This window comes from Patagioenas fasciata, chromosome 17, assembly GCF_037038585.1.
Source record: "Patagioenas fasciata isolate bPatFas1 chromosome 17, bPatFas1.hap1, whole genome shotgun sequence".
Classification (NCBI taxonomy): Eukaryota; Metazoa; Chordata; class Aves; order Columbiformes; family Columbidae; genus Patagioenas; species Patagioenas fasciata.
In genome coordinates this window covers 10156008-10178860 of record NC_092536.1, presented here as the reverse complement: position 1 = coordinate 10178860, position 22853 = coordinate 10156008, and the positions used below count along the sequence as shown (strand labels likewise).

General features: G+C 54.0%; 1 protein-coding gene across 11 annotated transcripts in view; it reads right to left on the bottom strand.

The window, feature by feature from the left end:
• MSI1 (musashi RNA binding protein 1) overlaps positions 1 to 22602 on the bottom strand; it is a 30465-nt gene extending 7863 nt beyond the window's left edge. For 3 of the 11 annotated variants that reach the window (XM_065851690.2, XM_065851691.2, XM_071815788.1), the window contains exons 1-10: positions 22382 to 22567; positions 22102 to 22142; positions 21895 to 21976; positions 21697 to 21781; positions 16997 to 17038; positions 15219 to 15311; positions 4752 to 4800; positions 2727 to 2809; positions 2053 to 2170; positions 385 to 465 (exon numbers count right to left, since the gene is read on the bottom strand). In XM_065851690.2, coding sequence (XP_065707762.1) covers positions 385 to 465; positions 2053 to 2170; positions 2727 to 2809; positions 4752 to 4800; positions 15219 to 15311; positions 16997 to 17038; positions 21697 to 21781; positions 21895 to 21976; positions 22102 to 22142; positions 22382 to 22440 — 733 coding nt within the window. In that variant the 5' untranslated portion in view covers positions 22441 to 22567. Of the gene's footprint in view, positions 1 to 384; positions 466 to 2052; positions 2171 to 2726; positions 2810 to 4751; positions 4801 to 15218; positions 15312 to 16996; positions 17039 to 17442; positions 17926 to 17954; positions 18187 to 20446; positions 20715 to 21696; positions 21782 to 21894; positions 21977 to 22101; positions 22143 to 22381 lie in introns of those variants that run through there. The other 8 variants (XM_071815784.1, XM_071815787.1, XM_071815782.1 and 5 more) reach the window with 7 other exon arrangements.
• Positions 22603 to 22853: the final 251 nt, after the last annotated feature.

The window sequence follows — 22853 nt, the reverse complement described above, 5'->3', positions numbered from 1 at the left end:
GGTGCACAGAAAGTCACATTATAAAATCCTGTGCTATTTTCAGAGTGGTGGCAACTCTGGTAAAGAGAGACAGACAGACACAAAGGCAGCGGGACAGGCAGAGCTGCAGGGGCCCTTCTGCGTCACAGCAGCAGCCCTATGGAGGAGGTGTCAGAGCAGCCTTGGGCTTTTCCTGCCGATGGAGTGTGCGGATAATCCTAATGAAGGACAGGCTGTTCCACCTATTCCAGGGCTTTTCCCCTCCCCCTTCCACATCCGTCTCCAATTTAAAGAAAGACCAAACAGGGGAAAGGGTGAAAGGGGCAGAGCCTGCGTCACCCATCACGCCAGGGACCCCCATCACCTGAAGGCACATCAAAAATCCGAGCAGGGAGCACCACTCACCAGGGAACTGGTAAGTGTAACCAGGTGCAATGCCAGTGTAACTTCGACTCGCGTAGGTGGCAGCTTGGAAGCCTGGGTAACCTGGGTGAGAGAAAAGGGCTCTGTTACTGCAAGCTCAAAGGGTCCACAAGCAGCATAACCATCAGTGTTGGATAAAACAAACAGGAGTAACAGCAGAAACCCCAGGAAATCGCTGGCAGAATGCACAGCACATGCGAGTCTGCAGAAGAGTTCTAGCAGGCCCGTTTGATTTTTTTCCTCGCTTCAAACATGTAAGGACATGGAGGTTTCCTCCTCAGAAGCTCATCACTCTGCAGACTCAGGCTTTCTGATGCATCAGCTGGATTCACAAATAGGAGATCAGGGAGGTGGAGGCATCTGAATGGCTGAATAGCTCTGAGTCACTTCTACACCAGAAGTGCTGGCGAAAGCAGGCACAGAGCTCCTTCCTGGTGCGGGCTGGGAGGACAATCCCTGCCGTTCCCAGGAAGCTGACCACCTATACAGAACGAGCCTGTGAGAATGCAGGGCACTGACTCAGAGATTAATATTTGATTTGAGATTTCCCAAGACATAAGTACGTGGATTTCCCAATGACTCAGCTTGAGCCTTGCTGCTTTAAAATTTAGATGGTTTAGAAAAGGCAAAACCCGAAACCCACAGGCTGGAGATTTATTTGCCTCCAATAACTCAAGTGAAAACACTGGGGGAAAAAATGCCGGTTTTGGGGTTTTTTTCAGTGACTAACTGCTACTCGGGAGGCTTAGCAAGGAGAGCCAGGCTGAGTACACTCTGCCCAGCAACATCAGCAATGATCCTGAGCAAAGACTGTGCTCTTGGTTGAGCTCAAGCCTGGCTGGAACAAACAGAGGGACGGAGAAGAGCCAGGAACAGCACCTGTGCTGGAGGGACCGTGCTTGACTCTCAGATCCAGGCACGAGGGTTTGTAGACCTGGAATCAGAGGCTACAGAGGAAGTTTTTTATTTGTTAAATCTTGTATCTGAACACATTTGCCTCATAATCATGGACAGGCATGAGACACAGCCTGCTTGTCACCAATTTTCCCTCACAAGACAGTCTCATGATAAGCACAGTTTTTCCTTGCAACACCAGATACTTGCTGTCCCTGAAAGCGAGGGAACAAAGTGAGCCAGAGCTTAGCTAGAACTTTAAAGGCATTTTTATAGTCTTTAAATGGCAGCGAGGACATTTATAGGGACCATTGTTTCAAGTGGAAGCTCACTGGCTCTTTAATCAACTAATTCATCAGAAAGCCTGCACAAGTGTGGGAGGAAGAAGCTTGGGCGCAGATCACTCCACACTTCAGCTGTAAAGTGACATCCTACTCCACGAGAGCCATTAAAGAATTCCAGTCTACACGCTGTGGTCCTGCGGATTGTTGATGGAGCTGCAGAGGGCCCGAGCTGCCCAGCACCACATGGCTGTGTCCCCCAAGCTCCCGCTGTCGCAGGGCAGCAGTGACAAGTTTGCAGTTTTTCCAGGTGCCACCAGAGGGCAAGTTGCGATCACAAACACGTCCCAGCACCCCCAAAGCATCCCCGGCCTCGCACCGGGAAGAGCTGCTGCCCTTGGCCGCCCTGGGGATAAAACCTCTAAGCTGCTGCCTGGCAGGACAGGGAGCGGAGGAGGTTTGTCCTTGGGCTTACCCAGCATGCCGATCCCCAGCATGAAGGCGTCCATCCCGTAGGGCATCACTCGGGACCGCCCTCGCGCCGAGCCCGTCGGGGACATCACCTCCTTCGGCTGGGCTTTTTTACACTCCACCTGCCACAAGAAAAGGAAGGATCAGGCTCAGAGCTATCACAGGGCACAGGCCAGGCAGGGCTTCACAACACTCCCTGGCAGCCTGTCCTGCTGTCTTTCCGTCCATCCTGCCTCTGGCCGTGCTGCCAGCCTTCCGTCTCACTCTTGCAGCCACCATGGCCAACGGGGAGCTCAAATGCTGCTTTTCTCCCCCGGAGCTGCCCCCATGCTCTGCTGGGCTCTGTACCAGGGCCTCAAAGCCTAATTTTCCTCATTTCTGAATGAAGATTAAAACCTGGCCCCTCCCAGGCCACCAAGAGGTTTCACGTAACTTCAGAACCTCCAAGTACTGCGCGATTCCTCATCACACTTCTCTCCTTGAAAACTCAGTATCGTGCTGGTTCACCTTCACACTGCAAGTTTCTTTCCCAGACTGGCTGCTGTGATTTTGGGGAGAAGATTCCATCCAGTTCCCCACTGCAGAGATGGTGCATGGGGACCCCAGTGCCCCCGACCCTGTCCTGCTCTACCCCATAACTCTGCCCCTTTTCCCCTGGGTTCTGCCCCAGACACTCACCATTTTGTTGTTGATCTCATGGAAGTGGATTTCACACACTTTTTCCACGATGTCTTCACTTTCAAACGTGACAAACCCAAACCCTGAAGAAAAGGCAAAACTCCTTGATCAGGTCCCAGTTCTGCACCGTTTGCACCCGCTACCCACATCCTTTTATTGGCAGAAGGACAGTACAATCAGCCCTTTCTCAAACAGCTGTCACTCATCTTCCCTCTCCAGCAAATCCTGCTTTTATACATAAGAGCAGGACCGTTCCCTTATATATTCCCCTTCTCATCCTGTACTTCCCACCCTCTCTAATCCAACTGCTCTCAAAACCAAGTTGTTGTGTTTTGTTTTAACTTTGCTATTTGCCAGGCAAACCACATGGCTGATAATGCTGGGGAGGATCCCGGCAGACGCTCACACAAAGGGTCGGTGGAGAACCGAACAGCTGCTTGCCAGGACATCGCCACCCTCGCTAAACGCACCCCACCAGCAATGACCCCCTGCACGTTTCCTCACAGCCGCTGCTGACAAAGCCTTGTGTGAGCAGGAAAACAGCAGCAGCGCAGTTGTACAGAGCAAGAGAGATGCACACAAGCAAAGCAATTCGCAAAGTTTCACCAAAGCAAGGCCGGTATCTGGGGTGAGACAGGACAGCGTGTTCATGGCCCACGCTCACACGTCCCTTCTCTCACCAGCCCCTTTGCTGACAGTTTTGGCAAAGCCCGGCTCGGGTGGGCAGATTAAACTCCTCTCAGATGACTGCAGGCGCTTCCGGAAAACTGAGGCAGGTGGGAGGACGCCTTTAAGCTTGACTTACAAGCAAGCTGGGATTAAGCAGAGCCTTCCGCCTTCCAGAACTGGCCAATTCCATGCTGCTTTAAAGTAATTTCTAAAAACAGACAAGGATCTGCTGCCCAGAACCCCACTTTTCCCTCCATACTGCCAGAAAAGTAAACTCCTCTCCCTCTGCACCCAGGTAGTTACACACCATTCACATCAACACCCACAAGTGGAGGGGCTGGGGTGTTCAAGAACAAAATCCTGATGTCGAAACCAGTCCTGAGCCCCATCAGATCTGCACCAGTCCTGGGGCAGAGCCCCATGCTGCCGACACGACAGACGGCAGCTCACCCTACAGCTATTTAATTGGACTAGAGACTGGGGAGGCACCCGTGGAGGAACAGGGGTTAACACTTCTTCCCTTTTAAGATGAAGCTGGAACATCCCAGGTCAGACAACCAGTGTATATTTAATGGTTTTAGAAAAATAAAGTAAAAAGCTGAAGTGCACACAGTGTAGCGAGAGCAGAAGGGAGCGTTCCCCGGCTGATCCGGGGCAGAGGTGCTTGGAAATGCTTCAAACAGCACACAGACACAAGAGTAGCCCAGCACAGGGCTGTTACCGGCCGATTTGGAACGTGCTGATGCTAAGTTTGCACGCTAAGCTGTCGCAAATGAATCTCTGAGGTGGTGCAATGCTTGTGTGGAGCTCTGCCGTGCTCCAGGGAAGTCGGTCTGAAGACTCACCGGGTGAGCGGGAGGCAAGGACGCCCATGGGTGGCCTGGGTCTGGATAGGGCAAATATTATAGCCTTGCTCCCATCCTGTAACCGGACCTCACCAGCAAGACTCGGGTAAGAAAAGGTGACCTGGGAGCAGAAGCGGGCTCCGGGCCGAGGAAGGGGCGAGAGGCAGGCACTCCGCGGGCTCCCGTGTCAGCTTTCCCAGCGCTCAGATTACTGGGGACAAGGTAAGACACACACTGCGGGCTGGAGGCGCGGAGGTGAGCGGGCAGGGGAGGGGGCCGCCTCCTCTCACATATCTGCAACTCAGCGAGTTTGCAGCACAGGAAACGCGCTGGACAAAAGCCCTCTGTGCTGCGAGGGACGCTGGTGAAGGATGCAGATGCAGAAGGATGGGGCGACAGGAGGCAAGATAAAGAGCAGCTGCGACCCGCATGCCCTGCTGCTGGGATACCAACCCCTCTGCGGGAGGCAAACCCGCCGCAGCTCCCCCTCCCCATGGCCAGCAGCTCTCACCTCGGTGTCGGTTGGTTGTCTTGTCGAACATCAGCATCGCATCATCCACCTGCAAAGAGAAGGGCTCCCATCAGCTTACTGCTGTTGCCATGAGCATCCTCTGACATGTTTGTGCAGAGCTCTCCAGGCCTCCCCAGACCTGAGGGGATGGAGATGAGACCTCCTGTCCCCAGGAAGGAAACAGGGTGTGTGTACACATGCACACACGCATCGGCTACCGCACCAGGCAGTTCCCCAGGCCACAACCAGCCTTGTTTCCCCACCAGCTTGGGGCAGGTGCTGCCGAGCTCAGCCCCCTCAGACCGGCCCCTGGCAGGGAGCGACCCCGATTGTTTGCCTGCAGCTCCAGCCGGGGGGCAAGGAGCAGGGAAGGCATTGTTCCCAAATCCCAGCCTCAAAGGAGAGGAGAATTAAAGGGGGGGAGAGAAGCAAAGCTGGAGAGGGGAGAGGAATAAGGGGCCTCCCAGCGCCAGGGGAAGCGGAGGCCTCAGACAACAGAGCCTGCCTGGGAAGCTCCCCCGCCCCCACCCCAGAGGAGCCTTTTCCTCTAGTGAGGTTTCCCACTGCTGGAGGCTGTAATTAGAGCAAATTTACTGCAAGGCCTGAGCAGGGCTGCCTTCCCGGGGGGAGGGGCGGCCAGGTCCCATCCCCCAGCCCCCGGGGGCCACTCTGTCCCCCCAGCACATCTCGCCTGTGCCCACTTGTCCCCCATCTCCCCATTCCCAGAGCTGCACCCACCCGCAGGTCAGGCTGAGCAGGGTTAAAAGATACACCCCAATCCCCTCCATGTAAGCCCCGGTGTAAACCTGTCCCACTGACCCATCCCTCCTCTCTAATGCCGCTGCTTTAATCCGATTATGAAACTGGATGTGCAAGTGCTCAGGGGAGGCGGCGGCAGGCTCCGGCCAGCAGCTGCCCTGGCCCTTCTCCTCCTCCTCCTCCATGCGAGACCACCGCTCCCCAGGCAGCGAGCCCCAGGTGCCCCTGGCTCCGTGGAAGGATTACTCCCTTGCCACGTCCCCCGGAAGCATCTACATTGCTGCCTTCTGCAGAGCATCCCACCAGTAGAGCCCGTATCCTGGTGCAGGCAGCCACCACCAGCATTGCTCCTGGAGAGCCAACAGGTCAGGGGAGGGAGAGGGACAATCCAGGACAGCCGGCTCCACCTCACTGCCACGAGGATGGAAGAGCCCTTGCTAATGTCTCCAGTGCCACCACGAGCAGACAGAGTTCACCTTTGACGCCCTTGGGCTTGTCCAATACATCCATCCTGCAAGAGCCAGGTGACAACAGACAACCTGGCACCTGCTCATCCCATGCTCTTCCCATCTCGGCTCAGCCTCCCTCGGCCAAGTCAACAAACACCTGAGAAATGTGCCAGGCATCCAGCCAGAGCCATGGGGGACGAAAGACTCACACAGACCCAGAGCAAGTCCTCAGCACTTCCCAAGACACCGCTCAGGGCTGAGGGCAGGTGGTCACACTGCCATTACCCATTGCTGCTCTGTTCTGCCCCTTCACAGTGCCGGCACTACTGTGACATGCTGGGGGAAATCTGATGTGGCTTAAAATATTTCAAGAGGTTTCACTGTCCGGTTTTGTTCATTATTTAAGCTAGATCACTTCCTCCATCCTCTTCTCAGAAAGGCTGGGCACACAGCTGTCCTCCTCCCAGTAAAGACTGGGAGAAAGCTGTGTCAATGGGACCCTGCAGCAGCGCTGCTCCTGAAGACCTCAACACAGGTCGCTGGAGCCCACAAACTCATTGCAATGAGACAGACCACGAGAAAGAAAAACCCAGCAGGAACAAGCGCAGTGCAGCTGCGCTGACTTACCCTGTCCAACCAGCCCCAGCGACCACCTCTTCTTCTCGGAGCCTGGATGAGCTGCAAGGGGCAGCGCCCAGCACATGTCCACACGCCAAACCACCTCACAGCAACACCCCGGGCAGCGGCTGAGCGCTGCTTGAGCACTCAGAGCTGGGAGACGTGCAGCCGCTTCACCCTGAGCGGCACTCGGTGCACCCAGAGCTGCAGCCTCCCTCCCGCCGAGCCTTCTCCTACGCTTCTGCTGGTGCTCTGGGATCCAGCGTCTACCCAGCACCCCAAAGTCTTCCCACAGCGTATTGACATTAACACACATACTTTATTTGAAAGCTGTTTCCTGCCGTGAGCTAAATCTAAGATGGATAGGTATCTATGTGTATATACACACAATATGTGAAATAGTCTCACCCCGCTCAACACTAAGGCCCCAACTCTGTGTATGGCTACAACTGGTGGGTTTTATTGCCAACAAAACCTACACACAAGCATCTTCTTGTCTCCTTCCAAGGTAACAGGTAAGATAAGCTGGGTGGTCTCAGCACACAGCCAGTGCCGTGGGATAAAGCAGAGCCCTGTAACCTTGTGAGGGTGCTGGAGCCCACAGCGGAGCACACCCAGAGATGGGGAAGAGCCTCCCCGCACCCACAAGGAGCGGCCATTTCCAGCACCCTGCCCAAGGGCTCCGGCCTCATGCCACATCCCTCCTGGCTCATCCCTCCTGGTCTGGAGCAAGGGGAGGAGATGGAGACCGGTTGCCTCTCCCTGAGGCCCAGTGCCAGCCGAACACCCAGGCAGCACCAAGCGCTGAGGGGATGAAGGTAACATGGCCGGCTCCCACCGCGGCAGGGGGGAAGCAAGGCCTGTCCCGACCCCGCACCCACACCCACCCACGAGTGGCAGCCCCCAGCGGACAGCTATTATGGCGGTGAACCGATCCCCCCCCGCCTCGCCGGGCCCTTCCCGGCTGGGCCGCGCGGGCCCCAACAAAGGCGGCCGCCGGCGGGCCCGTCGCCATGGCAACGCGGCCGCCAATGGCAGCTGCCGCCCGGATTAGCGCCGGGCACAAAGCCGCCCCGCTGCGCCCGCCCCGCCAGCGGCGGCGCCCTCACACACAGCGCGGCCCGGGATGGCGGGCGGGAGGGCGCCCGACGGGGGCCGACACCTCCCTCCCTCCCTCCCTCCCTCCACCACAGGCAAACCACGGTCACACACAGGAGAAAGGTTTCACAGCCAGACCCCCTCCTGCAACCACTTTGTGCGTGTGTCCCCAACTATGGCTTCTTGTGGGACAGAGGTGCCGCCATCTTGGCTCGCCCCCCCGGGGGACACGGAGCCTGGGATGGGGAAACAAGGGACACTGGGGAACTGGCACAGCCATGAATGGAGGTGGCATCTCCAGCCCATCCTCAGCAGTTGCCAGAGATCAACCAGATCAATTACTCGAGAACTGGATGGGGGAGAAGTGTGTGGAAAATTGCACTAAAGAGTTTCAGAAACACCCCCAAGATAATTTTTAATAGGGTATGGAAATAATCTACAATCATAACTGTACTTTAGCAAAGGCTTTTTTGCTGGGTGAATTGTCTTTCTCCCCATTCTCTCCCCACCCTTAAATAAATATTTGTTTCAATTCTTTAAACATAGTCAAAGAAGCAGATCACTTTACTAGGAAGCTGTTTAGCTTAGTGGTCAAGGCTCTCTCCCAGGGAACAGCTTCACTTGCTGGTCCGGGCCTCTGTTATCCAACATGTGAGGCTGGAAGTTCAAGGTTTGTTAATTTTGAGGAATGATGTCTCTCACCATGTTCAGCCACGAGGGTCAAAAACGCCAAGGACAAAGAGGGGGCCGAAGAGCAGAGACTTTGCTCTCTCAGCACATCCTTCCCAAGGAACCCGACCACAAGAGACAATTTCTTTGGCAGGTACCTGGCAGGTCAGCAGTAGGTACCAAACCTCTGAACATTAAACCCAAGCTGTCCAGCATCACCTCCTCTGAGCTCTGTCTCCAGCAGCTCTTTCTGCCTTTGGAAAACCAAACAGGAGTGGAAGAAAGATCATGGCTTTGGCTCAGTGGAGGTAACATACTCAAAAAGTGAAAAAAGGCTCGTCCCTGGGGAGGGAAGCTCTTCCAATCCTCCATGGATCTGCCACTGCCAAGACCTCCTGCAGCAAGCGGCACCTTCCTGAGAGGAGCAGACAGGTCCTTCTCAAAGCAGCACCTGGTTTTGATGAGAGCAGCGTGGTGGTGACAGGAAGGGAAAGGGACAGTCACACGTTTCAGAGACTCTCCAGCCCTCAGCACAGCCCAAATAACCAGGTGCACAGATGTGAGGCATTTTGTACCCAAATAGAACACAGCACAATCCACCTGGCCCTGGACAAAAGGCCCCGTTTCTGTTGTTTTTTTGTTGTTGTTGTTGTTGTTTTTTTCAGTGGCTTAGTTCCACTCTAATATCTTCCAGTCTTACTGGGACAGTCATAGGTGTCCGCAAAGGAGGAAGCCAATGACAGCCTTGTGCAGATTAAAAAAAACAAATTTCCAACACAAGTTTGATAAGAAGTGCTGGGTGCACTTCTACACAGGCAAACTTTGAAGACAGTTGTAAATATTTAAGCAGAGGTTTTGCAGAAATGGGCATCTTCCACCTGAATAGCAATGAAAGATGTCTTGGCTCGTCCTAGAAGGAACCATGACAACATTGGTGTAGAAAAAACAGGCAGAAGAATAACAGCTGCCGAGTCGGCTTCAGAATGAGCAATGCAAACCGAAATGATCTAGAAATGACTTGGCCCCGATTCTGGGGCGGAGGACGCGCGGCGCAGAGCCCGGCTCTGGGAGCGGGTGTAGGACACACATGGCACCAGGACCCTGCTCACCTGCGCTGCAGATCTGGCTTCAAAACTCCGGGAATGAGACTCGGCCGAGGGACAGAGCCCACCCTGAGGCACAGCCTGCCCAGGTGCTCCTGCCCGCCCTCACACCGCCGGCACCTGGCAAAGATCAAATGACCCACCAAAGACCTGAATGACCATTTCTGCTACCGCATTTTTGGCTATCTGCCTACCAGATGCGGAGCACAGAGAACCCTTTGTTCCAGTGGCATTGTTACCACAAGCCAAACAGGCTACTGCCGCAAGAGAGGTGATCAGATTCCCCTTCTCCTCCCCTCCCCATCTGTTCATTGCGACCATCTTATGCGTGAGAATTTGCATAAATTGCCCTCTGATCTGCGGAAGAAAATCCAAAATCCAGTTTGGAAATCCACAGCAGGTTGACAAGTAGCTTTGATCCCTGAAATTTCCAGAGAGCAGCAGATTAAGGATTAATTAACATTCTCCCGATCCAAAGTGAGGGAAACCACACCCACCACAAGCACAGGAACAAGTCTTCCTTTAACGAAATTCCCCATCGGTATCTAAATGTTCTCCCATTAGTCAGCAGGAAAACTCATTTCATACACCCAGGTCAACCGCACCATTTTTCTGGCAGGTGTACGTGACTATGCATTTGTGGCAAACACTCCAATCCTCACTGAATCCAGCGCCTTGGACATGGTGGTTTTCTCTTGGGTGGGATGGTACAAGAGTCGTTGCCCGAGCGAGACCTCAGAACCTGTTTCAGGCAAACAGTTTAGAATTTGGACTGAGTATTAGATGGCAGCCTAAAGGTCAGAATCGTCCTCAGACCTCAGCAGATCTTTTTTCTTGTTTGCTTCCAGGATATTTTTAGAGAGCAGATCTCTCTCTGGGCACGATACGCTTAAGAGAAGGGCTGAGCTTTCGTGACCGACTCATCCCCACACGCAGATCACCTGCACGCCCAGGGAGAGACGCAGACTGGTTTTAAACACTTCTCAAGCACCTTTTGAGCCACGACTGATTAGTGAGTCATGCAAAGACGTCATTGTGAATATGTTCCTTGCACTTCCACTTCATGAAATGCAAAAGCTCACAAGAGAACACCTGAACTGGGTCCAGGTCCCACTTCTTCCAGTAACTCTGCATTTCTAGTTTCTGAAAGGACCAACTTCTCTCTCAATGACAAGCAAAGGACAGGCTACACCACATCAGAGCAGAGGTCCACCTTGCCCAATACCTCCCAAGATACCAACCGATAACAGACACCTTTGAAAGAACATAAAAGACAAGGCAAGGATACTACGATAGACCTCAGCATACTCCATCATCTTCCAGTCATTTGTGCTTCAGGGATTTCCTGAACTCAACAGCGTGTCTGTGTACTTAGAAGACCTTCCATGAATTTGTCCAATCGTTTTGGAGCCTATGCAAATTTTAGCAACAACAGCCTGAGGCAAAGATTTCACAGCTTAGATAAGCTCCATGACAAAAAGACCTTATTTGTTCTGAGCCTCCTATCTCGCAATTTATTTGACTTTCTCTACCACAAAACCTCATCCGACCAGCCCTTGAAAAAGAAAGATGATCTGAGTTTCTTCATTTACAATTTGAAACAAATAACTTGCTTACAAGATCAGAGACCCAATGGTCCATACAAATTACCCTGATGGAGAACAGCTTTCCCCTCTAAAAAATAATACAAACCAACATGTTCCCACAGGTTGAAGTAGCAATGGAGGAAGCAGGGACACGAGCTGCTCTGAGGCATCCTCATGCATGTTGAAGTAGACAGAGGACTAGCTATGCCCGAGGTGGTAGGCGCAAGGTATCTTCCTTCTCTGATTCTGATTTTGGTGAGGGCGGCAGCCTCAATCCAGAGAGGCTGTTGAAATACTTCCCTGTGCAGTCTAAAGATCTCCAACACCATCCAGCTTAAGCCAAGACAATTGGCTACACACACTGTGAATGCAATTCTTGCCAGGACTTCTGTCCTACAGTTGAAAAAATAATCTCCTTTAGAAAGCATGTCCATGGCCTTAGCTTGCATCTCAGAGAGATTCGAGTTTTGGAGCCAGAAGTGTTTCCTAGAGATCCCGCTATGTTCAAAGTGCGAGCAGCTGCACCTGACAAACCAGAGCCAGCTTGAGAGCTCTTCTCAGTCTCTCTCACTCTACTAAAAAAACCCTTTGTGTTTTCTTCCTCAGGAAAACAGCAGCCCATATTTTTCATTCACAGTTTTGGAAGGAAAAAAAAAATAAAGTGATCCTTCTTTGAAGCAGAGAAACTCACATTGTATTTGGGATCCTCTTTGAAGCTTCACCTTTTGTGCCTGTTATTTTGATACAAAGAACTGGGGTGCCAGCCTCTCCCTTTCTTCCTTTATCCCTAGGTAACACTCATGGATTTCCTTCTCATACATTTTCATTTTTCTTTTGCCACTTATATTTTACAAAGCTGGGAGAAGGATTTGGACACAGCAAGGAAAGAAAACAAAACAAAACTAGGAGAGTAAGCAGAAATGCCAAAATGGGAAAATCAGACTTGGGAATTTTGTTTTACGAAATGGGAATCCATTTCATCTTCAGCTCAACCAGTCTTTCATTTTTTTCCTGCTAATGCACACACAAGCTGTGTTGTTTCTGACCCAAGATGCACCAGTGCTAGCTACCTTGGTAACTTGTGAACTGCAGTTCACAGATTTGGACCGGAGAGAACATCATGATAATCTAATTTGACCTCATCTGTACTGCAGGCCACAGCACTTCCCCTCATAATTCCTACAGCATGTGCGTGCTTTCTGTCTGGACTAAAATGTATTTTTCAAAAAGCATCTATCCTAATTTAAAGGCCTTAAGTGGTGGCAAATCTAACACACACTTAGGCTTGCAGCCTGAGGGTTACCTAGAATATACCCTGTGTGCAAAACCCATTCAGCAGGCCGGGCTCCCTTGTCCTCAGAGGCAGAGGATGATCTCTGCCTGAAGTCGAGATCCACACCGAGCTTGCCACTGGATTCTCAAAAATTGACTAAAAATCACCGCCGGGAATCTGGTACCTTGATCCTGAGGAATCAAGGCAGGATGACTTGTGCTCCCCTTTCTCTCCTCTCTAGATCCTAAGCATTCCCATGCTTTCCTGGACAGGCAGGAGAAATAAGGAGCGATTTTTCTCCTCTCTCCTAGAACATCGTGGGGCACAGACAAACAGAGGGAACATAGACAAAGCCATTTCTTTGGAGGGTAAATCCTCTAGAAGGGCAACCTTACCAATTCCTTTTCACACAGTCCCAATCCAACTCCAGAAGTAGCACTGGCCCAAATGACTTAGAAAAGATCTTTTCAGGCAGGCTTTCCAAGATGAGGATAACATAGCTGAAGCTTCAGCATCTCTCACTAAAGATGCCATAAATCGAGGAGATGAGGTCTGCAGAGTGGGGTGCCCAGAGCACCTCTGAAGAAGAGATCTCAGGAGACCTCTGAAAGCCAGGAGGCCCCAGAGCATCACAAACAAACACCAAAAGAGCCTGTGTACCAAAATCATGTTCTCCATGAGTCACATATGAAACTGAAGGCTTTTCTTAGCCCTGGAAACCACAGAGCAGCACATTCAGAGCTCAGAGCCCCAGAGCTGATGGCCGTGGAGGTTCTCCTCTGAAACACGCCTTCCCGCTGATCCTGCGCATCAGCCATACGGAGCTACCGACTGAAGAGAATTCCTCAGGAAACAGCTCTCCTGGCCTTGGGTGAATTATTTGAGGCTTAATCTGGAAGACGGTTACAGGCCAAGAACGCTGCTTTATACAAGAGCTCTGAGGAGTCTCTCCTCAGCTGAAACGGCCAGATGACTCAGGAAACTGCCCCAAAAATGGAGAGTCAATCTGACCAGCCCTGACCTCTCCCCACAGAAACTCCCCAGAGCCAAGAGGCAGCTGCATCGGCCTCATGCAGATTTTGAGCACCGGATGTTGTCCAGGATGCTAATTCTTCGGAAATGAATTGCACTGAGCTATGCAAAACTCTCCCTTCTGCCCAGTCCCAAGAAAACAATCTGACACAACCAGTTCTCGCCACTCTCCTGACGTCAGGACACCTTTCAGCACATGACCATTAAACAAGAGGAACGTTAACAGCGTAACACCCCAAAAGAACTGAAAAGTACTTCTCAGTCTAGAGCAACTATAACTGCTTGTAAACAGAGCGCTACGTGATGTGCTTCTGCTTCAAATGAACACAGGTACAGTGAAGGTTAAAAGGCGATTACACCTGAGGCATTCTGTTTTCCTATCAAACGCATCCATCAGCAGCGCAGAAGCACACGCAAGTCACACCAACAACCTTCAGGTTGCACAGACACACGGACAACACCATCTTTAGTGGTGACGCCTTCAATGACACCACGTAGAAGCTCTTGGGCACACAACACAGTTTGCTTATTTCTAATAGAAAATAAAAACCACACAGAGCTAATGACCAGCAAACATGGGAATATGTGACCACTTTTGCCATTGCCACTTTCACTTAGGACTGAACAGAAATACAAAGGAGTCCCACTTTGCAGACACGGTATCATCCCAGGACATGCAGATTTGACTTCAGAAGCTGAAGAAAGGTACTGAGCAAACACTTGTTCTAAACTTTCTGCCCAGAAGTTCCAACGATATGGCAAAACTGGTTACAAAACTCTCCTTTCTTTCACCAATTAATGTGCCCTTACATAACAACACCCTTTTGTAGGATCTTTCAGACGAAAATTAATACTAAAGCCTTCATCCCTCACATTCTACAGTTCCTGTGGTAGTTTCCTCCACACCCATGATGCTGTCAGCGATGTCCCGGCCAGATTACTGCCCAGCAAACTGCGTTCTGCACCCACAACTGGGCAGGAAGTTCCCAACAGCTACAGAATCCAACACTTCCCACCCCAAACAGCAAAGCCATGCACAACACCACCAAACAACAGCCAAACAGTCACAGTGCCCTGCCCCAGAGGTGACCGCATTCAGGATTTGGATACAATGATCCCCTTCAGTTCGTAATCCCATGAAAAATCTTGGGATCCTTTAGTCTAATGCCACTGAGGTTGCTCCTGGGGATGCTCACAACCTCCTGACGCAGCTAAGAGGCCAAGACCGAGCTCCCTTCTATGCTCCGATTCAATCCCAACTCACAGTTTGCACACCTGCCTGCCACGGACCATGGCACAAGTGACTTCCATCCACAGAAGCCACCCCTTCCCTGAGCTGCACCACGACAAGGGACAGACATAGTGCCAGATTTTCTTCAAACAGCCAAAACTAAGATCACCACTGGCCCAAGACTCAGCAGGAAAAGTTTCAGGACCAAAAGGTTTATTTTTAATAAAGGATTACTGAAATATCAATCGCAAGGCTTAAGAGTTAGAAACAGGCCACAGTCACAGGTTTGATGCTACAGCCGCTCTGTTAGGACTGTCTACAAACCTTCCTCCAGCATTTGAACAGACTGCACATCTGCAGGCCACAGGAGGCCTCTGGATTGAGAAACACTGGAAAACCCTCAGCCCAGGTCCTACTGACTCCAGGAACAAGCACAAACTCTTTGTTTCAAATCATCACACAGCAGGAGTCACTGGCTGTAGCCCCTGCAAAGACATTACAGCCACCCAGCATCTGTAACTGACATCCAGTCTACTTAGCCTCACACAAAACACTCACAAGCTCCTACTCTCACCTCTACAGAAGTTCAGAAAACTCGTTTTTGCCCCAGAAGCAACAGCTTTGATCCAATACCACTCAAGAGACTTACCTTCCCAAACTGCTCGAAATACTGTTTCACATCCTCCACAGTAGTGTTCACGGACAGACCACCCACAAATATCTTCTTCGTTCGGGTCACCATCTGGAAAAGGGAAGGACAGGAATTCACCAAATAAACCCAGAGTGAGCAGAGAACGAGATTCAAAAGGCCACTAACTCCCGTCTGCTGCCAGGACCGCATGCCCCTTTGCTACAGCTGAGCTTCCACCTTCCCAAAGCCCTCTGGCCAAACACGGCTGGCAGATGTGTCCCACGCCAGACCCCAATTCATGCACTCGCCCCATCGTGCTTGCAGTGCCCAGCCGCCACCCTCTCCTCAGACAGCACACCACCTCTCCCCGCAAACCTGCTGCTGCTCTCTTGGCACCTTCACCCTGCCCTGAAGACACAGGACACGACTGTCCCCTCCCCAGCCCTCCAGCTGTCCCCACAGCCCTGTCACCCAGCACAGTCAGCCTCCTCCAGGTCCCCGGAGAAGCCGGCTCTGTTCCCCAGACGGCAGAGATGGGCAGGAGGCCCTCTGAGCTCACAAATTGTAAATTATCTGGTCTTGCATGGAATTAGCCTAATTTTGCACCCATTCCCCAGTCAACTCCCAGTTAAATCTCTTTTGCCTGTACAAGAAGGTGAAAAGAACATCCCTCTGCCCCTTGTCATTCACACGGCTGGGACAAGGAAGAAAACTAACTACCCTGAGCGGGGCCATTGCTGCCAGGCGGAGGCACACCAACGTCCTTTGAACCGGCTCTCCAGCTGCATCCTCCCCTTAGCTGCTTGGCTACTCCCCTGCTCTCAGAGGAACACATGGTCCTAATTACCCCAAGGAGCATAGGGCTAATCCGCAGCAATTCCCTGGCTTGGAGAGCAGCCCGTTCTAACACTAAAGCACCTTCTGTCACCAAACTGCTTAATGGAATTAACCCAATTCCTACCATGTGCTTCCTGGCTCCAGTTACTCGGGATACCTGCTCACCAATTGTTCTTGGTGCCTGATCCCCCCACTTCCCTCCCAGCACCAGTCTCCTCTTCCCTCTCTGTTCCTCGACACTGCTGCTCCCCAGCTCTTCTCCCATGACAGCACTTGGAATTGAGACTCTGAACTTTAAAAACTCCCATCCAAGAGCAAAGTTAAAGGCAGACCCAAAGTTTAAAGGCAGTCTCCAGCCCACTGACGGCTCTCCAGTTCGAAGTTTCTAGCTGCAAGCCTGGAAAAAGTTCCTGCAACTGCAGATTTCAGTGCCAGAGCCTCTTGTAGATAAAGTCCAACACCAAACTCCTTCTGCCTTTTCCAATGCTGAAGAACACGAGGGCATCTCACAAAATGAAACCTTTCTGCCCCTCTCTCTGCCATATGCCTATTTGTACACATGCATGTGCACACACACGACCCTTCTTTCCACCTGTATCACGCCCCAGCACGGAGCTGTTCTGAGTCTCCTTAGTCCTGAAACTTCCAGGCACTGGCTGCAACTCCAGAAGGACTAAGCTCACCCTGGGCAGCACTTATTTCACCAACTCTAACTAGTGCATCCTAAAGTACAACTAAGAGGCCTCCCAGTTCCTCCAGTGCCATGCAAACCCCCAGCACTGCAAGCCCAGTGGGAGCACACACAGCGCAGCACATCAGGCTGGGCTGCAGCACAGCAGCTCCCACCCCAGGCGAGTCCTGAGCAAACCCCAGGGAGCAGCTCCATCGCATGCACTGGACAAGATTCACCGCCACGAATTTCACCCTTTGGAGCAGCGAGGGCTGCCCGCAGTGCTTACCTTGGGCTGTGCTCGGCGGGGGAACGCTACCTTCGGGTCAATCTGAAAGAGATGCAGGGAAGAACAGGTGAACATGCTTTTGCTGCTTGTTTACAGACGCTGGGTTTTCCTCCATGCTCACAGCTGTCTCTGCCCATGTGGCACCTTGTTAGAAACCCAAATAATCTACCTGAGGTGTGTAAAACGAAGCTGGCCGCAGACATCTTTCCCCCTCGGTAAGGTGTAATCCAGGGAGACTACAAGTCCCAGCATGCAGCGGTCTGTCTCCGGCTGAGCGCTGGCCAGACGCAGCAGAGAGCCCATCACATGCTGGGATTAACAGGCAGGGCTGCACCCTCCCGCTCGGCCTGCCCCTGGGTGCCCTGCATCACCCGCCTCATCTTAAAAGCGCTTTCGTTTGCCTTTTTGCTCTCCCCTTTCACTACACCTACAAGTACAGAGCTCACCTGGGCAGTAACAGGACAGAAAAGAGGCAGCGCACAAAAAGCCAAACATTCCATGCCACAAAACACAGGGTGAAGAAATAAAAGAACAGACAGGATGGCACAAATTAAACGGAGGAGCTCAAAGCCCAGCGGGCTGCGGAGGCTGCGGCGGCAGGGCAGTGTGCTGCCCCGCTCCCCAGGCAGCGCCGCACACAATGAGGCGATGCCTCCCTGCACAGGCTGAGCCTCCATTGTGCCTGCTCAGCTTCTCTATAAACCTGCTGCCGGTCCCCGCGCCGCCATCCAGGTGCCGCGCGTTCTGCTGGGCTCAGCACGGCCGAGCATGCGCCTGCACCGGCCTCACACACCACAAAAGCCGGGACAACACTAATGCAGCCGCAAGCCAAACACCCATGAAGCCTCCTCTTCTCCTCAGTCACCACCTCTTTCTTTACAGCCTATTTTTACAGCAACTCCTGTAAAGTTACATCACATCGGGGATGATCCAGAGCTACAAATCAGCTTACAAAGACCTGTGGTAAAGGCAGGTCTGGCTCATCCCCACGCTTGGACAGGCTGCAGCTCGGAGGGCAGCCCAGAGCGTCGTCCCATCAGCCCAGCAGCTTGAACAGCCCAAAAGGAAGCCGTGTTTCTCCAGCTCCTCTCGCCGCTTTGTTCAGCTTTGCAGCCTGGCCGCCCTCCCGTCCCACATCCTTTCACTTGTCACACAGCCCTGCAGTCCAGCCTCCCCGTGCCCTTCCACCAGCTCTTCTCCCTGCCTTCCCCACCTCCGTCCTGACTCACAGCTTACAACATAAATAAACTCAGCACGTAAGTAAACAGAGGCAAAAGTGAAGAGCACAAATAAACTCAAAAATAAACCTTCCTCTCCAAGCTCCAAGCGCCAGCAGATTAACACACCCTCCGGTGCCTCCCTGGGGCACCTGAACCTTCCCGTCCCTCCCCTCCCCGCACACACCCCCCACCGTTTCCTGGCCAGTGCAGACACCCACGGCGAATTCTGAGGACAGGGGACGGCAGGAGACCAGGAGGTTGATGGCAGATAATAAGCAAAAACAATAATCTACTGTCTTTTACTTCTCAGCCAGTGTCATTCAGCTCCTGCCAAGAAGATGCTTTCATACTCAGCAATGCTAAGCTCAGCCTCATTTTCTCATTACCCTGAGTGTGATCAACTGGGCAGAGATAACGCGTTCTCCTGGCTGGAGGGAGCAGGCAGTCATTTCACAAATTCTTCTGCACAACCAGCTATTGTTGCAGGTAGAGGGAGGCTGGGGTGACCAACTGCAGGGGCAGCCCTGGGAACATGCGGAGGGGAGCAAGTTCAGTGCCAGACTCAAGTTACTTGAACTGGACTGGTCCTCAGTAGCTGGAGTCTTTCTAATTAAAGCAAAAGCACTGGTACCTTATTCCTCCATTTCTGGTGTCAACACAAACAGCCTGGGAAGAGTTGTGTTTCAGTGTCACCCACTGACGTAATAGATCCTTTTTACACACCTAGACAGAAATCTGCTAAGAGGAAGAGCATTCAGAACTGCTCCGATTGTATCCAAAATAACAAAACCCCAGGATCAGGCTGCAGCGAGGGGAAGTCACTTGAGCTCAAACCGCTTCCACTTCACCCCGCAAGGCTTTGGGGACAAGGAATCCTGCTGAAGTCGCAGGTGGGCCAAGCCAGGCTCCTCCACTAATGCTCTTCAGGCCACCTACAGCAACATTTACTAGTTCAGGTCACATAACTCCTGCATGAACCCAGCTGGTATCGCTGCCCCCAAAACAGGGGCAGAACAGGGAAAGATCCGTGAGACCTCAGGACTGGGTTTCTTCGTTCATCGCACCTCCATAGCTACGTTTGCTCTGTTAGTCAGCGCTACCCCAGAGCCACAGATTGCTCCGTCACCACAAAAGACAAACCCAGCAAAAACTCAGTAATGGCAACAAAGAAACGACAGGGCAACCCAGCACCGCCAAGCCCGCTCTTCCCAGAGCACATAAAGCAGCAGCTCAAGGCAGCGGCCAGCTGCAGCTTTACAAAGTCACGCAAATCTTTTACCTTGAGACTGCAAAGCCAATTCTCATATCAAGCATTTCCATAAATAACTCCGTAGGCTGGTACTATCTAGCTTAAAAACAAAGAGGAGTCTGAAAAGCACAAGGTTTCCCCAGAGAATCGGGCCAACAGCCCTCGTTAGGGTAGGAAGAATCAGAAAACAATGAAGCAACAAGTTGGGCAGACACTGTCTATCAAGTGCTCCTTGCCAGGAGACACTGAGCCTTGAGAGAAGGCTGTCCTTTCGGGACACTGGGCCTTTTCCTGCAAAGTTTCATAAAACCTTAAATTAGGATTCAGATGAGTTTGTGTCATTTAACCCATGACTCACAGCAGAGCCTTTCAGCTCTGCAGGGAAAAGCCGTACGGAGGCTCCATGGGGCACCACAAGACCAACTTCTCACCAGGCAAAACACCCCAAAACATCTGACCCAGCCGAAAACCATATTAAATGAAAAAATTAAAAAAAAAAAAAACAAAGTAGGAAGAGGATCAAAGTTCCTAACAAAGGAAGGGCCCTGGCGAAACTGCCCCCATTCTGCCGCGCCAGCGGGGCGAGCAGAGCAGATGCAGCCGGGAATTTCAATGGCCGGGCAGTCCCCTGCACCACGAGGCCCTTCTGTTCTCCCGCCTGTCCCTCCCCACCCTCGTGAGCCGCACGGTGGGACATGGAGCGGCTTCGCACAGGCGGCGGCGCGGGCAGAAGAATGGAGACAGTGGGTTTCACCTTGCTCCGAGCCCCAAAATGCTTTTGGGATTAGTGCTACAAGAAACATCCATCACTTGCCTTTCCAAGAGAGGTCTATGCCAGCCCGCAGACTCATGACGGGACTAGCTGAGCAGACACCGTGTTTACATAGGCTAGTAAAAAAAAAAAGAAAGAGGAAAAAAAAAGAAAGCCCTGGGCCCTCCTCAAAACACTTTACCATAACCCTCCCCCAGAGCAAAACTCACTTTACATCACTCCTGAAAGGAGGAGGGCTGGAGTCCTGGGGACCCAGCCTCGGCCAGGAAGGCTGGAGAGGTTTAACCGGGAGCTCCCGTGGGGAGGAAGGACCTGTGCACATCAAAGGGAGCGATCCAAGCAGTTAAACAGGAACAGACATAAATCTCGCTGCAACTCGCACCGTAAACCCTAAGAAAGCGGGTCTTGCTCTCCCGCCCTCTCCCTTCTGCTGAGATAAAGGCCAAGACGCCTGAGCCACACGCTGGAAGACATAAAGTTGCACGTTTGGACTCCTGGGTAGCCCGGGCCATGAGCCGAAACGTCTCCCCTCACTGTGCCGCCCCCTTGCAGCCCCACCGCCCCCCCATCCCTACCCTCACCTTCACCCCGGGGCAGCAATAAGGAAAAGGAATTCAGGGGAAGGCAAGTGACTAAAACTACAGAGAAGGGACCTCCCACTCAGACACCTCACCCCCACACCCCAAAACAGCCCACACATCTCCCGAGCACCACAGATTTGCAAGGCAGGATGGGGCACAATACGCCACCAACCCAGGCCACCGAAATCTTTCTGTTGGCCCAGCCGGGGCTTCTCATCAGCCCCTGCTTGCAGAGCAAGGGCTGGAGCTGCAGCTGCTCCAAGAGGCCAGTGGTGGCCCACATGGGCGGGCGCTGGCCATGCCTGGAGACAATAAAGTCTTGAACCTCCATGACCGTTACAAAAACTTCGCCCGGGGAAACCACGGGAGAGTCTTTGGGGCGCGCAGCACGGAGAGCCTCTGCGAGGGGAGGGCACAGGCCACCACGGCCAGGGAAGCAGGGCCTGGGTGGTAGGGACAGCACTCCTGGGGTGCTTGGCAGCACACAGGGGGCAGGGGCAGCTCCCCTCTCCCCAAACGCCACCACATCCATTTCCCGGTGCCAGTCATCGCCCCAAACGTGTTCAGGTGTCCCAACTCCAAGGGGGTCACGGTCACTCCTCAGGGGGGCCTTACGACCGCTGGGCAGGAGGAAAACCATCACCGGGATCTGCAGACCCACGCCAGGACACGGACCCCGGGTCAGCGGCGAGCCCAGCGCTCAGGCAGCAGCCGGGCTACCCGCCGGTAAGCAGGACGGAGAAAAGGCCGACCGATCCGTACCAGGAATCGATAGTTTACAACCTCTAACTGGAAATCAAACACCGCAATCGATGGCTGCTCCGAGCACAGCCGCTCCACCGGCAAATGCACCCCTCGGATGAGAGAAGTCATCTCACCGTCTTGGAGTCCAGTTCATGTCTGGATTGGGCCAGGACCTTGTCGACGCCAGCCTGGTCCATGAACGTGACGAACCCGAAGCCCCTGAGCCCCGCAGCCCGGGCAGGAGAGGGGATGCAGAGAGAAGAGAGAAAGTTGGTTAAAGTGGCGGCCGGGCCACGGTGGGGGCGAAGGGAGGCGCGGGCCCGGCCTCTCACCTGGATCTCTTTGTCAGCGGGTCCCGCATCACCAGGCACTCCTTCACCTCTCCGAACTGGCTGAAGTACTCCCGCAAGCCCTCTGTAAGCACAGCGCCCACCGTTGGGTGTCCCGGCCCGGCCCGGCCCCGCCGCCCCCGCCGAGCTCGGCCCCGGCCCCACCACCCCCGGCCCCGGCGGCAGGTGCGGGGCTGCCCGGGCGCTCACCTTGCGTGGTCTGCCAGCTCAGTCCCCCGATGAACATTTTGCTGCGGGAGGAAGGACAGAGCCGTGAGCGGGGCCGCGCCGGGGGGCCGCGGCGCCCCGCGGGGGTGGCGGCGGCGGCGGCGGGGCCGGGCGGGGAGGGGAGGGCGCGGATCGGCCATGTTGGCAGCGGCACCGCCGCCGCCGCCGCGCCTGCCCGGGCCGGGCGGCCGGGGCCGGGGGGAGGGGGCGGCCGCGGCCGGGGGTGTGGGGGGGGCGGTGGGGGCGGCCGCCGCGGCGGTACCAGGGGTCGTGCGGGGAGTCCGGGGAGGCGAGGCCGGGCTGGCTGCCGTCTGTCTCCATTCGGACCTCTTCTCCCTGCGAGGAGCGGCGCCGCACTCCCGGGGCAGATGAGCGCTGGAAAAGGGGCCGGACGGACAGGCCATGCTGCCCCCTCCCCCGACCCCTCTCCGCCGGGCGGGGAGGGAGCGAGGGAGGAGGGCCCGGCGGGCACAACCTGCCCGGCTCCTCCCACCCCCGCCGGCCCGCCGGCCGCCCTGCGCATAAAACCCGCCGGCGGCGCCGGGGCCGAGCACCGGGAGCCGCGCCCGCACCGCGCCGAGGGAGCGCGCCCAGCGCCGGGCACGGCGGCGGGAGCAGCCCGGGAGCCCGCGGTCGCTTTGTCCCCGGCCGCTTTGTCCCTGGCCGCGCTGCCCGCACCTGCCCCGGGGCGGCGGACAAAGGGCGGCGGGCTCAGCCCCGCCGCGGCGGAGCCA